This window comes from Heptranchias perlo, chromosome 7, assembly GCF_035084215.1.
Source record: "Heptranchias perlo isolate sHepPer1 chromosome 7, sHepPer1.hap1, whole genome shotgun sequence".
Classification (NCBI taxonomy): Eukaryota; Metazoa; Chordata; class Chondrichthyes; order Hexanchiformes; family Hexanchidae; genus Heptranchias; species Heptranchias perlo.
Window position 1 is genome coordinate 53,716,414 of NC_090331.1, and position 18,816 is coordinate 53,735,229.

Genomic DNA, 18,816 nt, shown 5'->3' on the forward strand with positions numbered 1-18,816 from the left:
TTTGGAAATCTGAATATACTACATCCACTGTTTCCCCTTTATCTACCCTGCTAGTTACATCCTCAAAAAATTAATGTGTGTCAAACATGATTTCCCTTTCATAAAACCATGTTGACTCTGCCTCATTATATATTACGATTTTCTATGTGCCCTGTTACCACTTCCTTAATAATGGATTCCAGCATTTTCCCAACAACTGATGTCAGGCTGTAGTTCCCCGTTTTCTCTCTCTCTCCTTTCTTGAATAGCGGCGTTACATTTACTACCTTCCAATCCACTGGGACCGTTCTAGAATTTAGGGAATTTTGGAAGATCACAACCAATGCATCTACTATCCCTGCAGCCACCTTGTTTAGACTCCTCGGATGTAGGCCATCAGGTCTAGGAGATTTGTCAGCTTTTAGTCCCATTAATTTCTCTACTGATATTAATTACTTTAAGTTCCTCACTCTCATTAGCTCCTTGGTTTCCCACTATTTTTGGTATGCTTTTTGTGTCGTCTTCTGTGAAGACAGATACAAAATATTTGTTTACCGTCTCTGCCATTTCCTTATTCCCCATTATAATTTCTCCTGACTCAACCTCTAAGGGACCAATGTTTACTTTTGCTACTCCTTTCTTACATACTGTAGAAGCTCTTACAATCTGTTTTTATATTTCAATGCACTGCAACATCTGCAACTTGGACTAGTTGACTATTAATATCCTCTAAAGTGGCCTACGAACATACAAATTAAGAGGAGTAGGACATTCGGCCCCTTGAACCCGCTCTGCCATTTGATAAGATCATGGCCGATCTGATTGCGACCTCAACCCTACTTTCCCGTCTACCGACTATAACCGTTGACTCCCTTGTTAATCAGGAATCTATCTAACTCAGCCTTAAAAATATTCAATGATCTTGCCTCCACCTCTCTGGGGAAGGGAGTTCCACAGACTCACGACCTCGAGAGAAATAATTTCCTCTCATCTCGGTCTTAAATGGGAGACCCCTTATTTTTAAACTGTGGCCCTAGTTCCAGTCGCTCCCACAAGAGGAAACATCCTCTCAACAATCTACCCCTTCAAGTCCCCTCAGGATCTTAAATGTTTCAATAAGAGCACCTCTCATTCTTCTAAACTCCAGTGTATACAGGCCCAATTTGTCCAACCTTTCCTCATAAGATAACCCCTCATCCCAGGAATCAGTCGAGCGAACCTTCTCTGAAACGCCTCCAAAGCAATTATGTCCTTTCTTAAATAAGGAGACCAAAACTGTACACAGTATTCTAGATGTGGTCTCACCAATGCCTTGTACATCTGTAGCAAAACATCTCTACGTTTATATTCCATTCCCCTAGCCTAGCAAGCCACAGGTTGTAAACAAATTTCAAAAAGAAAAAAAATCAGATGGGCCTCTCGGCAACAAATCAGGCATTTTATCAGGTCAAGGCTTAGACAATTTCAACCCAGTCGGCTGTGCGAAGTCCTCTTCATTAAGATCTCAAGACAGCAATGGATCGCAGCCTGACATAATCATACTCAGAATCTTATCTATCAGCCAACATCTCTGACTTATACATCCCATTCCAGGATATGTCCTGTCCTATTGGCTGGATAGAGGCAGCAGAGGTGGGAGCACCGTTGTATACAGTCGGGTGAGATTGGGCCTGGGAGTTCTCAACATTGATTCTGGATTCTGAAGTTTCATGACTTCAGATCAAGAATCCTGCTGATCGCCACATACCACCCCCGCAACTGATGTTCAAAATAAAGTACTGATTCATCACTTGGAGGAAGCACTGAGGGAAACAAGGGCACAGAATGTATTCTGGATGGTGGACTACAATGAAGTACCATCACTGACTGAGGAGGTGAAGTTCTGCCAGATTGGGACCTGCATAAGGTGGTGAAGGGTACAACTTTTGAGAGTAACCTACTTGTCCTTGTCCTCATCTTCATCCTCAGCAACGTAGCTTTTGCAGTCAAGTCTGTCCACGATAGCATTGGTGGGAGTGACCACCATACAGTCTTTAAGACAAAGTCTCGTCTCCACAGTAAGGACATTCTTCAACTGCCGCGCATAAATTTTTAAAAGAATGATCAAGCCATATTGGCATAGATGAAGGTTGCCGATGTGGTAACTCTGCAGGCCATGCGCAGCAAAGTAAATAAAAGACGTGTTATTGGATCAGATAATCTTTAAAGCTGCTTTTATATTGTTTTTTTGGCTGCCGGCACCCATGGCATTGGTCACATGCAATTAATGGCATTATCAAGATAAACTTCTGGAAACCCAGAAGATTCTTTTTTTAAAAAAAAGTCTTCCTGACTGCCGCTAGTCTACTTGGAACAAGTAAACACTCTGTTCCAGCACCTACAACATGTTTAATGATAGTGTTGTCATGACACTACCAGTGAACTTCACTAACGTGCCCTGTCCAAAGTGTCACAGCCAGTCTGTGCACCGCAAAAACACGAGCTTAGCGCTGCTGCTTTACAGGAAGGCCAACTTGACAGTCTACTGGTACATGTGGGACAGCGGTGCAGTTAGGTGCAAAAAGACTCAGGCTGTAGTATAACAGCTTCTTTACATTAGTAACATACGGCTTTTTAATGCTAGCATAAGTGGTTTAGATCACAAGAAACCTGACAACATTCAGTCATCCTTACCAGTGCAAATGTTGGAGGAGGAGGAGGAGCAGGTGGAGGAGGAGGAGGAGGCATCTTCTGTATTCAATATGTATGCAGTATAACCTTTCAAAATCCTACAAGATGAAGAAAAATAACCATTTTAGACACCCCATTTTATTATGCTTCAAACCAAACAATATAAATGTGAAATAAATATATAAATCAATTAATGAGCTAAAAGACAAGTCTGATCACTGGTCAGAGTTACAGGGGTGGATTTTTGAACTTTCCGACCAGGTATAAAACTGCCCATTATAGAAACAGCCTGATTTTTAACTTCCAACAAATGAAATGAAAATTGGGCGGTTTCTATAATTGGTGGTGGGGGTGGGGGGGGGGGGTCGATCCGCAATGTCAGTTTTACACCGGGCAGCAAGTTGAAAATCTACCCCATAGGCTCTACAATATAATTAAATGTTCATTATGCCAATGTTTAACTAGTTTTAAAAAAAAATTGTTATAACGATTTAACATTAAAGGAGAAGAAAAACACAAGGGAGGGGGAATACTACCAACAATTATTTCAAAAAACTGAATTATTTCTTATCTTGTATCAGATACCATTGTTTTTCTTATCAATTTTAATTCCAATTCAGACCTGCTATTTTGTGTTTATGCCCATAAATCATCATATAGCAAGTTACTAATATCAGCTGCTTCCAAGGGCGACAAAATGGTGTCTTCAATGTAGGCAGAAGTAGTAACAAAGAAAATTGCTCGATCTTACAATTACACTTAAGCTTTTGAAAATATTAAAGAGGTGAAGGAATTTTTTAAAAATTCGTTTATAGGATGTGGGCATCGCTGGCAAGGCCAGCATTTATTGCCCATCCCTAATTAGAAACATAGAAAAGAAGAGCAGGAGTAGGCCATTCGGCTCTTTGAGCCTGCTCCGCCATTCAACATGATCATGACTGATCCTCTATCTCAATACCATATTCCCGGTCTCTCCACATACCCCTTGATGCCTTGTGTCTAGAAATCTATCTAGTTCCTTCTTAAATATATTAAGTGACTTGGCCTCCACAGCCTTCTGTTGTAGAGAATTCCACAGGTTCCCCACCCTCAGTGAAGAAATTTCTCCTCATCTCGGTCCTAAATGTCCTACCCCGTATCCTGAGACTGTGATCCCTCGTTCTGGACCCCCCCCACCCCCCACCAGGGGAAACATCCTCCCTAGATCCAGTCTGTCGAGCCCTGTCTGAATTTTATTATTTCATTCTTCTAAACTGGAGCGAACGCAGGCCGAGTCGACCCAATCGCACCTCATAAGACAGTCCTGCCATCCCAGGGATCGGTCTGGTGAACCTTCGCTGCACTCCCTCTATGGCAAGTATATCCTCTCTTAGGTAAGGAGACCAAAACTGCACACAATACTCCAGGTGTGGCCTTACCAAGGCTCTGTATAACTGCAGTAAGACATCCTTGCTCCTGTACTCAAATCCTCTTGCAATGAAGGCTAACATACCATTTGCCTTCCTAACTGCTTGCTGCACCTGCATGTTTGCTTTCAGTGACTGGTATACAAGGACACCCAGGTCCCTTTGTACATCAACATTCCCCAATCTATCACTATTTAAATAATATTCTGCCTTTCTATTTTTCCTTCCGAAGTGGATAACTTTACATTTATCCACATTATACTGCATCTGCCATGAATTTGCCCACTCAACTTGTCTAAATCGCCTAGAAGCCTCTTTGCATCCTCCTCACAACTCATGATCCCACCTAGTTTTGTGTTGTCAGCAAACTTGGAAATATTACATTTGGTTCCCTCATCCAAATCATTGATTATATATTGTGACTAGCTGGGGCCCAAGCACTGATCTCTGCAGTACCCCACTAATCACTGCCTGCCACCCCGAAAAAGACCCATTTATTCCTACACTCTATTTCCTGTCTGTTCACCCATTTTCAATCTATGCCAGTATATTACCCCCAATCCCAAGTGATTTAATTTTGCACACTAACTTCTTACGTGGGACTTTATCAAAGGCCTTCTGAAAATCTAAATAAATCACACCCAACGGTTTTCCCTTATCTATTCTACCAGTTACATCCTCAAAAAATTCCAGTAGGTTTGTTAAACACTATTTCCCTTTATAAAGCCACGTTGACTTTGTCTAATCCCATTGATATTTTCTAAGTGTCCTGTTATCACATCGTTTATAATAGATTCTAGCATTTTCCCGACTACTGATGTTAGGCTAACCGGTCTGTAGTTCCCTGTTTTCTCTCTCCCTCCTTTTTAAAAAAAAAAGTGGGGTTACATTTGCCACCCTCCAATCTGCAGGAACTGTTCCATAATCTATAGAATTTTGGAATATGACGACTAATGCATCCACTATTTCTATGGCTACCTCTTTTAGTACTCTGGGATGCAGATTATCCTGGGGATTTATTGGCTTTCAGTCCCATTAATTTCTCCAGCACTTTTTTTTTTTACTAATACTAATCCTTTAATTCCTCCTTCTCACTAGCCCCTTGGTTCCCTAGCATTTCTGGGAAGTTACTTGTGTCCTCTTCTGTGAAGACAGAACTAAAGTATTTGTTTAATTGCTCTGCCATTTCCTTGTTCCCCATTATAAATTCTCCTGTTTCTGACAGTAAGGGACCTGCATTTGTTTTCACTAATCTTTTTCTTTTGACATACTTGTAGAAGCTTTTACAGTCCACTTTTATGTTTCTTGCAAGTTTACTCTCAATTAATCTCTTGGTCCTTTTTTGTTGAATTCTAAACTGCTCCCAATCCTCAGGCTTGCTACTTTTTCTGGCAACTTTATATGACTCCTCCTTGGATCTAATACTATCCTTAATTTCTTTTGTTAGCCATAGTTGGGTCGCATTTCCTTTTGTGTTTTTGAGCCAGAAAGGAATGTATAATTGTTGCAATTCATGCATTTGTTCCTTAAATGTTAGCCATTGCCTATCCACCGTCATGCCTTTTAATGAAGCTTCCCAATCTATGATAGCCAACTCACTCCTCATACCTTCGTAGTTTCCTTTGTTTAGATTTAGGACCCTAGTTTCGGATTGGACTACTTCACTTTCCATCTTAATGAATTCTATCATGTTATGGTCACTCTTCCCTAAAGGACCCCACACAAGGTTATTAATTAACCCCATCTTGGCATAACACCCAATCTAGGATAGTCTGTTTCCTGGTTGGCTTCTCAACGTACTGGTCTAAAAACCATCTCATATACACTCCAGGAATTTATCCTCCACAGTATTATTGCTAATTTGGTTTGGTCTCTATATGCAGATTAAAGTCACCCATGATTACTGTAGTACCCTTGTTACATGCATCTCAATTCCTGTTTGATCCCATCCCCTCCATTACCACTATTGTTTGGAGGCCTATAGACAACTCCCACCAGTATTTTCTGCCCCTTGGTGCTTCTTAACTCCACCCATACTGATTCTACATCTTGATTTTCTGAGCCAATATCCTTTCTCACTATTGCTCTGATTTCATCCTTTACTAACAATGCCACCCCACCTCCTTTTCCTTTTTGCCTGTCCTTCCTAAATATCGAATGCCCTTGGATATTCAGCTCCCAGCCTTGGTCACCCTGCAGCCATGTCTCTATAATTACTATTATATCATATCCGTTCACACCTATTTGCGCTGTTAATTCGTCTACCTTATTACGAATGCTTCGTGCATTCAGATACAGTGCCTTTAGATTTGTCTTTAACATTTTTAGACATCTTAACATTTTTTTGTACTATGGCCCTATTTGTCTTATTACCATTTTTTCTTACCCGGACTCTATTTGTTGTCTTTTGTTTGTACCCTCTGTCCCTCCCTGACACAACCTGGTTCTCTTTACTCCAATCACTTTCTTGCATTGCTTCTTTATCTTTTCTCTTTAGAATTCTAGATTTCTCTCCACTGGGACCCTCCACCCCCTTATTTAGTTTAATTGCCCTTGAAAAGGTGGTGGTGAGCAGCCTTTTTGAACCCCGGTAGTCTGTGTGGTGAAGGTTCTCCCACAGTGCTGTTAGGAAGGGGGTTCCAGGATTTTGACCCAGAGACAATGAAGGAACGGCGATATATTTCCAAGTCAGGATGGTGTGTGACTTGGAGGGGAACGTGCAGGTGATGTTGCTCCCATGTGCCTGCTGCCCTTGTCCTTTTCCTTCTTGGTGGTAGAGGTCACGGGTTTGGGAGGTGCTGTTGAAGAAGCCTTGGCGAGTTGCTGCAGTGCATCCTGTAGGTGGTACACACTGCAGCCACGGTGCGCCAGTGGCGAAGGGAGTGAATGTATAGGGTGGTAGATGGGGTGCCAATCAAGCGGGCTGCTTTGTCCTGGATGGTGTTGAGCTTCTTGAGTGTTGTTGGAGCTGCATTCATCCAGCCAAGTGGAGAGTATTCCATCACACTCCTGACTTGTGCCTTGTAGATGGTGGAAAGGCTTTGGGGAGTCAGGAGGTGAGTCACTCGCCGCAAAATATCCAGCCTCTCACCTGCTCTTGTAGCCACAGTATTTATGTGGCTGGTCCAGTTAAGTTTCTGGTCAATGGTGACCCCCAGAATGTTGATGGAGGAGGATTCGGCGATGGTAATGCAGATGAATGTCAAGGGGAGGCGGTCAGATTCTCTCTTGTTGGAGATGATCATTGCCTGGCAATTGTCTATGCTGAAAATACCCTTCCCCACCCATAAAACATGTAGAGATATTCCTTCTCTTTTAAAGATTAATTCTCTTTAAATACTTCAGTTATCAAATATATGTAAAACTATGAACTTCTAAATCATGAAACAGTTTAATTATTGAAGAATTGTTTATTAAAAATACATGCGCAGCAACACAGTGTTTAGAAATCATAAATCCAATCATCCATTGAGACAGAATCGACAAACTCTAATGCTTTAGAGCCTTAAATATATCTCATATTCCACCCAAAATTGAACAGATTTTAAAATGAGAAAATTTCTGTCAAAAAATAAGCAGCATTTATTGCTAAATGAATAATCCTTCCTCTAATTCCAAACTTTTTCTCCACCACACACCACCAACACCTGTTCCCAGGCTTCTATCAATACCATACTGGATACCCAATAACATGTTCTGAGATGGTGCAGGTTGACAAGATTTCCAATTTTGCCTCCCTCCCTACCATTGCCTCATATCCCTCATCCCTGATAACCCAGTTAAAGTAGGAAATTCACTATGTGTTGACTTGTCATCCAGCAGCTTGGTTCCTCCTACCATGACATTGTGCTTTTTTATATTATCCCACATCATCAACTGCCTGAAGGCCTTGTCAGCCTTTTTTAAAACAAGCAATATACTCTTAACAAAATCAGAAGCTTTTAAAAAAGGTTATAAGTAACAGAATCCATAAAAATATACTCCAGTGAGGGTGAAATTGCTGCCTTATTTTTGTTGGCAATGGGTATGAAGGGTTACTGAACCAAGGCGGGTAGATGGAGTTAAGATACAGATGAGCCATGATCTAATTGAAGGACGGAACAGGCTCAAGGGGCTGAATGGCCTACTCCTGATCCTATGTTCCTTCCGCACAATAGCCCTTCCAAGTACTACCTTCCACTGAATGATTTTAACTCTACTCTTTATAGGGGAAAACCTTGCATATAATATACAGAGTAATGTGAATGTGATTTCTTAATTACCTGCAGATTAAATTCCAGTGTTCTAACACAATTAAAGAAATTATAATATTTCACTGTGAATATTATGTCTTATTAACTGAACAGAGCATCCTAGATGACCGATATCAGTGAGGAGAAGAGAACATTCCTGTCAAAATGGCAATAAACAATAACAGGATTATAAAAACAGCTATTTTGGAATAATTATGAGCATAATTTCATTTAGGGATTCACATGACAAAACATTGGAGCTTTGCTTTTGTATTTCCAAAATCATCTGACGCTCTCAGGAGCGTAAATCAGACAAAAATTGACACCAAGCCAAAGAAGGAGACGTTAGGAAAGTTACCAAAAGCTTGGTCAAAAGAGGTGGGGTTTAAGGAGCGTCTTAAAGAAGGATTGAGATAGAGGCGGAGAGGTTTAGGGAGGGAATTCCAGAGCTTAGGGCCTAGACTGCTGAAGATACGGCTGTCAATGGTGATCAAAGGAAGTGGGGGATTCACAAGAGGTCAGAGTTGGAGGAACGCAGAATTCTTGGAAGTTTGTAGGACTGTAGGAGGTAATGAAGTTAGAGATGGGCGAGGCCTTGGAGGAATTTGAACACAAGGATGAGAATTTTAAAATTGAGGCATTGCTGGACCAGGAGCTAATAATTGAGCACAGGGGTGACAGGCGAAGGTGGCGGGGGGGGGGGGGGGGGGGCGCGGCAGGGACGGCGAACAGGGCGGGGGCGAATGGGACTTGGTGCGAGTTGGGACACGGGCAGCAGAGTTATGGTGCTATAACTATATAAGTTTAAAAGGCTGGAGTTTTAAAGGATGTAACAGATCTCTTGTTTCTACAGCACTGATAACCTGTTCAACCACTGTTCTGGCCATTACTGATGTGACTGGAAGGCTGCAACCAGTGGGGTTCCGCAGGGCTCAGTACTAGGTCCCTTGCTTTTTGTGGTATATATCAATGATTTAGACTTGAATGTAGGGGCATGATTAAGACGTTTACAGATAATACGAAAACTGGCCATGTGGTTGATAGTGAGGAGGAAAGCTGCAGATTGCAAGAACATATCAATGGACTGGTCAGGTGGGCAGAAAAGCGGCAAATGGAATTCAATCCAGAGAAGTGTGAGGTATTGCATTTGGGGAGGGCAAACAAGGCAAGGGAATACACAATAAATTGGAGGATACTGAGAGGTGGAGGATCAGAGGGACCTTGGAGTGCACATCCACAGATCCCTGAAGGTTACAGGACAGTTAGATAAGGTGGTTAAGAAGGCATACGGGATACCTTCCTTTATTAGCCGAGGCACAGAATATAAGAGCAGTGAGGTTATGCTAGAACTGTATAAAACATTAGTTAGGCCACAGCTTGAGTACTGCTTACAGTTCTGGTCACCACATTACAGGAAAGATGTGATTACACTAGAGAGGGTACAGAGGAGACTTACAAAGGTGTTGCCAGGACTGGAGAATTTTAGATATGAGAGAAGATTGGATAGGCTGAGGTTGTTCTCTTTGGAACAGAGGAGGCTGAGGGGAGATTTAATTGAGGTGTATAAAATTATGAGGGGCCTAGATAGAGTGGATAGGAAGGACCCGTTTACCTTAGCAGAGAGGTCAATAACCAGGAGGCATAGATTTGAAGTAATTGGTAGAAGGATTAGAGGGGAGCGGAGGAGAAATTTTTTCACCCAGAGGGCGGTGGGGGTCTGGAACTCACTGCCTGAAATGTTGGTAGAGGCAGAAACCCTCATCACATTTAAAAAGTACTTGGATATGGACTTGAAGTGCCATAACCTACAAGGCTATGGACCAAGTGCAAGAAAGTGAGATTAGGCTGGATAGCTCTTTTTCGGCCAGCACAGACATGATAGGCCCAATGGCCTCCTTCTGTGTCGTAAATTTCTATGATTCTATGATTAAAGGATTCGGTACATTCAGAAAATAAGTTATGCAAAGTATGTGGGCTATATTGTTTCAAAATCTGTGTTCTTTGGGTTTGCATTCACTAGGCCCTTCTGTGGGGCTTTGTGGTTATCTTTTTCATGAGTGAACACACAAAAACTTCAACAGCAACATCCACTCTGAATCAGTGTCAGTGGCAGCACTAGATTTATGGCATCTTCACACACCAGTTACAGGGAATTTTTAAAATTTGATTTGTCACTGAATATCCATTCCTGCAAAAGGGATGATTACAGAGCTCCAGGGAGGAAAACAGTAAATGTAAACATCTATAAAAAGTGACTGATACATGTAATAGGCAAGGACGAAAATCACAGAACCTCAGTACATGAGCCAGTGTGCTCTCTTTCCCAGCAATCACCAATATCCCCCATCAGTGCTCAGTTCCATCCTATGCAATCCCATTGGGAGAGAAATATATTTTGTACAGGATATTAAATTGCAGCAAACAGAGACAGACATTCACTGCAGCCTGGTACTTCACCCTGCAGTGGTTATTCCTTCTCTGGTTGGTAATCTGAATGTTGGAATCACTGGCTCCACATGCAGGCTAAAGAATTCCATGAGCTGCCACCCAAATCCATTAAAATGGATTATATACATTTGAAACAAAAAGTTTCTAACTGGCTCATGTATCTAACTAGATTTCAAAACAGTCCCTCCTTGGCATGGGTAACCCAGTCCATGGTTTTCAAAGAGTGTGAACTGGAGCTACATAGGAAGAGCATAAGAAACCATGGAAAGGCCACCAGGAATTGCATTTTTTCCTTGTCTTGTTGCAGAAAGCCCCCATCCCATTTTCTCCCTCTGTCTCCTCAGGTTGTATAGGAAGTAGAACAAAGAGACAGACAAGTCATCTTAGGACCGCTTCAGTGTTTCTCTGATACATCTACTGGAGAAGACTATGCCTTCATTTTTTTCTCCCTTAGTTCACAAAATGTGAATAGTAACATTTCAAGCATTGTCCAACACTAATAGTGACGTTTTCCTGTTGATTCGTCAATTGGTCTGAAAGTAAATATGTGCAATGGAAAACCATGTTTGAACTGATTTGTTTAAAACAAAAGCACATTGTAGGTCAATACTCCATCTAACATTTTATTATATTCACAATTATTGAAGATTTGCAAAAATGGCATTTTCCAACCATTCAAATGAAAGGATTTTGTCACCAAAAGGCAGGATTGCACCAACTATAGCTTATTTATATATTAATATAGAATGTGAATTTTGAATATTGTGTGTTTACAGTAATAGTTACTGAATTCGGATACACTAAGACAAAGCATGCAGTACAAGGCTCTTGTGTTGATACAATGAATTGGTAGCTGACATTGCTTTGGTTGTACGCACACACGCACGCACACCTTATAGTACTCTTGCATGTTTGGTGCCACAGCATGACGTTTCAATGAGTTGTGCCACAGGATGTTATTACATATTCTGTCAATATATTACTTTTCTCTACCGTTAAGTGTAGCAAGGTTTCATCTGATTCTTTCTTCTTTCGGGTAGTCATAACATCTTTTATTAAGAATTATGGGTCAATGATGTAACAGAATCAGTTACCTGCCCCACCCATGGCATCTGCTCCATTACTTAGGAATGATTTAATAGGGGAAAGGATTTACACAAGAACTCCAAGTCTGTATAGTAACAAAAGGATTTCAGTGAGGATAATCAGGCATTAGAAACACTATGGGTAGAACAACAGAAGAGCAAGACTCTGGTGGGAGTTGTCTATAGACCTGACTGTAGTGATGTAGTTGGGGGGGGGGGGGAAATAGATAAATATGGAGAGCAGGAAAACATGTAGCAGAAACAATCTGGTTATAATGGGAGATTTTAATTTTCAGAGAAGCAGAGTAGCTCAAGTAGTAAAGGCAATGAATTTCAAGAATGTATTTGTGATAGTTTTCTGGAACAATATTTTTTGGAAGCGACAAGTGAACAGACCATAGTAGACTTAGTGATGAGTAACAAAATAGAATTAGTTAACAAACTAACGATAAGGGAACATCTTGCGAATAGTGACCATAATATGATTGAATTTGATATTAGGTTTGAGAGGGAGAAGGGAGAGTCACAAACCAAGGTTTTAAATTTAAGTAAGACAAACTTTGAAGGAATGAGAAATAAATTGACTACAGTAAACAGGGCTGAACTGTTAACATACAGACAAACAATGGGAATTATTCAAATAAGTCTCTGGTACAATACAAAACCAACATTCACCCCTAAAAGGCTAAAAGTGCAGTTAACCAACCATGGTCAACAAATGAGATAAGAGGCAGTATCAAGCTAAAAGAAAAGGCTTACACAAATGCAAGAAAAAGGTGGAAATACAATAGTCTGGGGGAGCTATAAAAAGCAAAAAAACAAAAGTAATGAGGTGCAAAAAGGGAATATGAAGAAAACTTGCAAGGGATATCAAAGCTAACAGTAAACATTTTTATAAATAAATTAAGAAAAAGAGTAAGGATGAATGTGGGCCCATTAAAGACCAGATGTAGATGATACTATAATGGACTATAAAGAAATGGCAGACTGTTAAATTAATACTTTATATCCATTTTCACAGTGAAGGAAGAGGGCAAAATACCAGCGGTACAAGGGAATCTGAAAATAAGTCAAGGGGAGGAACTTATTGGATTTAACACATGTAAATAAATTGTATTGGGGAAAATAACGGGACTCAAAATAGAAAAATCTTCAGGAGCTGATGGTTTGCACCTCAGGGTATAAAAAGAAATGTGAGGAAATTGCAGATGTGTTAGTCATAATTTTCCAAAACTCTAGATTTGGGAATTGAGCCATTGGATTGGAAAATTGCCAATGTCTCTCCATTAGTTAAGAAGGAAGGGAGGAACAGTTGTCACTTTAACATCAGTTGTGGGGAAGTTACTGGAATCTATCATCAGGGATAAAATGACTGAGCACTTGGGAAAATTATGAGCTGATCAAAGAGAGTCAGCATGGATTTGTGAAGGGAAGGTTATGTCTGAAAATCCAGTTGAATTTTTTGAGGAGGTCACTAACATGGTAGATAGGGGGTGTCTATGGATGTTGTCCAAATGGACATCCAGAATGCATTTGATAAGATTTTACACAAGAGATCAAAAATAGAAGTATGTGGAATTGGTGGTAACCTTGTGACATGGGTTGGAAGGTAGGTGAGAGAGTAAAGATAAAGGGAATGCACTCTGATTGGCAGGATGTGACAAATGGTGTTCCCCAAAAGAATAAAGAGTTGTATATCCAAGTTTTGCATATCACACGAAGTTAGGGGGCACAGTGAGTTGTGTAGATTGGAGCAGGAAGTTACAAAACAACAAACAGATTAAGTGAGTGGGCAAAACTGTGGCAGATGGAGTTCAATGTAGGGGAAGTGTGACGTCATCCACTTTGGACCAAGAAAGACAAAGCAGAATATTTTCTTAATGACGAGAGACTAGGAGCTGTGGAGGAGCAAAGGGATTTAGGTGTCCAGGTATGCAAATAAAGAAAAGCTAGTGCATTGGTACAAAAAGTAATCAAAAAGGCAAATGGAATGTTGGCCTTTATCTCAAGATGGGTGGAATACAAAGGGGAGGAAGTTATGCTTCAGTTGTATAGAGCCTTGGTCTGACCCCATCTGTTTTGGATATATTATGCTTGGAGAGGATACAGTGCAGATTTACCAAAATGATACTGGGGCTGAAAGGGTTCAATTATGAGGTCAGGTTGCATAATCTTGGTTTGTATTCCCTGGGGTTCAGAAGGTTGAGTGGTGATCTAATTGAGGTGTTTAAGATGATAAAGGGATTCTTTATGGTCGATTCAGAGAATGTATTTCTTCTGTTGGGGGAAATTCAGAACAATATTAAAATTAGCCAGGCCATTCAGGGATGAAATCAGGTAGCGCTTTTTCACACAAAAGGATAGTGGAAATCTGGAACATTCTTCCCCCAAAAGGCTGTGGATGCTGGGTCAACTGAAATTTTCAAGACGGAGACAGACAGATTTTTGTTCAGCAAGGGTATCGAGGGATATGGAGCAAAGGTGGGTAAATAGAGTTGAGGTTCAGAACAGCCAAGATCAGATTGAATGACGGAAGAAGCTCGAGAGGCTGAATGGCCTACTCCGGTTTCAATGTTCTTGAAAGAATATACGTGCTGGCAACCCAAATGATTTAAACAAGTGAGCACAGAGGGCTCAAACCAGGTGAACAAGAAACAACCAGGAAAATAATCCAGAAATTACAAGAGAAAATGAAGTAATGCAAAGAGAGTTGCTTTACTAGGACTGAGCATTGGTGTTCCACCAAACTGTGCTATGAAATGGTGAAATTCAAATTCTTGACATACAAGTTTCTGTACTTCATTGTGCTTTAAAAATGAGGCATTTAACGGAGGCTAAAAAATTCCCCATGAGCATGGGAGACAAAAATAAATAGTGAACTAAATCACAAGTGCTCTTGTGTAGATTCAAGTAGCATTGCCAGAAGAATGGAAGGTTATCCACCTACAATTTTAGCCAGGGACTATGAGAACGATTAGTATGTGTCTGCAACAAGTGAGGCAGTGTAGAAAAATTATATTTATAACAATTGGTAAATACTTTAAACCATTAACATTGTAAATTAAGTTACACCACAAAAATGAACATTTCGATGATAGTCTAAGGCACGAGTAAAAACATTTATTCTGTTTCATTGGCCAAATCTCATGAAAGTTAGTTTTACTGCTGCTACATTTGTCCACATAACAGTCACTGAACTTCAAAGTAATTCACTGTACGTGAAGCATTTTAAGATGTTGTTGAGACACGTGATAAGGTGCTTTATAAATTTAAGTCTCTCTTTCTTTGAAAATGTCCTTTGAAAATTAGTTTTAAACAGAAAAGAAATTCTGAAATATTCAGGAGGGATTTAATAAATTAGCTCTGCTTACAAAAATAAAGCACAGAAACACAATAGGCTCCATTTTGACACTCTTACAACTATTATGTGCTGTGTAATTGAGCTTAAACTAACCTCAATTAGTTCAGTTGAGTGCAGGTGATTTAAAACTGCATAAACTGAAACGCAAAGCTAGCAGTGGACAGACATCAAGCTGTTCTTATACTCCCACATTTCCATTGATGTAAAGTGATTTGGGGGCACATTAAGTGGCAGTAAAACTCAAGACTATCAAGTAGCCAAAAGCCTTGAACTTTTAGACCCACTTGAGTAGTTTGAGTCCTTAAATTATGGATTCTTAAATTCAGTCTTAAAGCTGAAGTGACAAATAACAATCCAAATCGTTATAACTTAAATTAGCACAAAACCAACATAACTGAGAACAGTTTATGCTGTGGTTTACACATGACAAAAGGCACTTGCTTAGCATCTTACTTCATACCTCCAAGCACAAAGCAGTTATCTATTTATCAACTGCTAGTGACAAAATTCAAAATTAAGTCTCATGTTAACGTGATATATTCTTAAAATTATATATAAACGGATCAAAGCTTTACATTATCATGAGCATAAATCTCTATCTTTGTCTTCAATTTTTTTCGATCTAAAGTTACTGAAACAAAGTCTTTTTGCTGAGGCCTCTGGTTTCCTGTTAAAGTGGTCAACAGGAAAAACAATGCTTCTAAATTACCACAACCATCCTGCCATTTGTGTGGTACCAATTAGTCGTTACAGCTGACTCCTCGCAATATTCTACAACACCAGACTTGAAACAGAAAGACACAGTTAAAAGTAAAATAAACTAAAAACCGCTCAAAAATACCACCCACTTATAACTTCCATTGTAACTACCTAATGCAATATATACTTTAAGTAAAATCTTTTTAAACAGTAAATCTCATTATGAAAAGGCCAATCCTCAAACATTTACAGCATTTTAACTGACTAAAATATCAGTGAATGTGATGACACAAAAGAAAATAATCCAGAGAAAGAGAGATCAGGGAAAACTGAATGAAAATATTTGTACTACTTTTCCCAGAGATAATCAGTGTCAAATTGTCAACATAAATATGCTACAGGGTACTAGGGCAGATGTTACATAGTAGCATTAGTACTTCATACTAATACTAAGTAGTAGTCCTTAGTAATAATCACTTAGTAGCTCATAAGAAATAATCAGTAACCTAAAAGTTAGAGAATATCTACATTCAGAATGTTGTAATATGTAAATTTACATTACAGCGGCACTGTTTTCCTGCCATTGGCTACATTTGTAAATATAGATTACCTGACACAGCTTGTCCAGGCAGCATTAAAGACCACATTTTCTTGAGATTTTTGAGCTAGAGTTAACTGGCTCGTCTTGACCATTGAAATGCGTGGAGTCAGTTTAATATATTGGACGTCATGATGCCGATAGTGGCATGATGTCAGTAGCGTCAAATACTGGCTGACTAAAACACTCAGATTAAAATGGAGATTTTAATGACATCATTACGCTACATTCATGAAAGCAGGGTCTCTGTATTCCCAATCATTGTGGTATATGGAAAACAGCAGCAAGTGAGATGGTTAAAGAGAAGAGTGGCACACAGAGCTTGTCATCGCTTCTCTCCACTAAAACAGGATTTTTATTAGCAAAGTAAGTGTGATTATATTCATATATGATATTATAAAGGCGGCTAAGGCCCAAAACAACAAAGTAAAGGTGCTCGAGAGTATTTAGTGAGACTCTGTCAATACTCATCTCAAAGAGATTAGCAATTATAAGGAGCAGCAAGCAGGTCACATCTCACTAATCTAATTGAATTCTTTGAAGAGCTATAACTAGCATTTCAGAAGGCATATAATATTTTTAGAAGGTATGTGATAAACTTTACCACATGGAGCTTTTGATGATGATTATGGCTCATGGAATTTGTAGAAAACTTGCTGAAAACTAGCTCGCTGAACAGAAAGTAACCTTTTAACTCCCCCAGTGGCTCAGTAAGTTTATCCAGTGAGTACAAATTCAGGTCCATCGTAGGAAACCTTCTTGGGTTCAGGGGTCTGAGTGCCTTGCTTTTATGGGATTTGACTTAAACTGCCCCATATCTATTTGTTACACCTCAGGTCGCATTATCGTACAATGAAACCCTGTGACTTAAACTGGATAGCTGTGTCTTATGCATGCGTATTTCTTCAATGTCTCTGAAAGTGAACAGAGTTAACATTAAATGAAGTGAGGCTTAGTTTGAATTATTAAATGACTTTATTCCTTGGTAACAGCAATAATTACGATTGATTGATAGAACTTACCTTTGCGTAATAACATGAAAATAATGACTTGGATATACATCTCTCTATTCCTTCATCCAAGTTTGCAAAAGACACTAAGTTAGGAGGCACAGTACATTGCTTGGATGAAAGCAGGAAGTTACAAAGATATTTAGACATACTAAGTGAGTGGACAAAACTATGAACTCCATCTGCTAATGTGGGGAAGTGTGAGGCTATCCACTTTGGATCAGAGAAAGACAAATCAGAATATTTTCTTAATGGTGAGAAACTAGGAGCTATGGAGGAGCAATGGTATCAGCCAGGAGTCTTAAACTTAAGTAAGGGCAATTATAAAGGAATGAGGGTGGAATTGGCTAAAGTGGACTGGGTAAACAGGTTAGATGGTATGATGATGGATAAACAGTGGCAAACATTTAAAAAGATATTTTATGGCACGCAACAAAAATATATCCCTGTTTGGAGGAAAGGCTCCACAAAAAGGGTGAACCAACCATGATTAACTAAGGAAGTAAAAGATAGTATCAGGTTAAAAGAAAAAGCATACAACAGGACAAAGATTACTGGTAAGCCCGAAGATTGGGGAAGCTTTAAAACCAGCAAAAGATGACTAAAAGAATAATAGAGGGAGAAAATAAATTATGAGAGTAAACTAGCAAGAAATATAAAAACTTCTACAAGTATATAAAAAGGAAGAGGGTAGCTAAAGTAAACATTGGTCCCTTAGAGGATGAGACTGGGGGAAATAATAATGGAAAACAAGGAAATGGCAGAGGAATTGAACAGATATTTTGTATCTGTCTTCACAGTAAAAGACAATAATAATATACCAATAATAGTAGAAAATCAAGGGGCAAAGGGAAGGGAGGAACTAAAAACAATCACTATCACTAGAGAAAAAGTACTAGGTAAACTAAATGGGTCTAAAGGCTGACAAATCCCCTGGACCTGATGGCTTGCATCCGAGGGTCTTAAAGGAAGTGGCTACAGAGATAGTGGATGCATTGGTTGTAATCTTCCAGAATTCACTAGATTCTGGAAAGGTCCCAGCGGATTGGAAAACCACTAACGTAACACCCCTATTCAAGGAGGGAGTGAGACAGAAAGCAGGTAACTATAGACCAGTTAGCCTAACATCTGTCATTGGGAAAATGCTAGAATCCATTATTAAGGAAGTAGTAGCAGGACATTTGGAGACTCATAATACAATCAAGGAGAGTCAACATGGTTTTATGAAAGGGAAATAGTGTCTGACAAATTTATTAGAGTTCTTTGAAGAAGTAACGGGCAGGGTGGATAAAGGGGAACCAATGGACACAGTATATTTGGATTTCCAA

At 39.7% G+C, this 18,816-nt stretch overlaps 1 protein-coding gene across 2 annotated transcripts in view; it reads right to left on the reverse strand.

Moving 5' to 3' along the window:
• Positions 1 to 18,816, reverse strand: part of LOC137323723 (WAS/WASL-interacting protein family member 1-like) — an 84,076-nt gene that overhangs the window by 20,369 nt on the left and 44,891 nt on the right. For both annotated transcript variants that reach the window (XM_067987578.1, XM_067987579.1), the window contains one exon: positions 2,653 to 2,747. In XM_067987578.1, coding sequence (XP_067843679.1) covers positions 2,653 to 2,706 — 54 coding nt within the window. In that variant the 5' untranslated portion in view covers positions 2,707 to 2,747. The remainder of the gene's footprint in view (positions 1 to 2,652; positions 2,748 to 18,816) is intronic.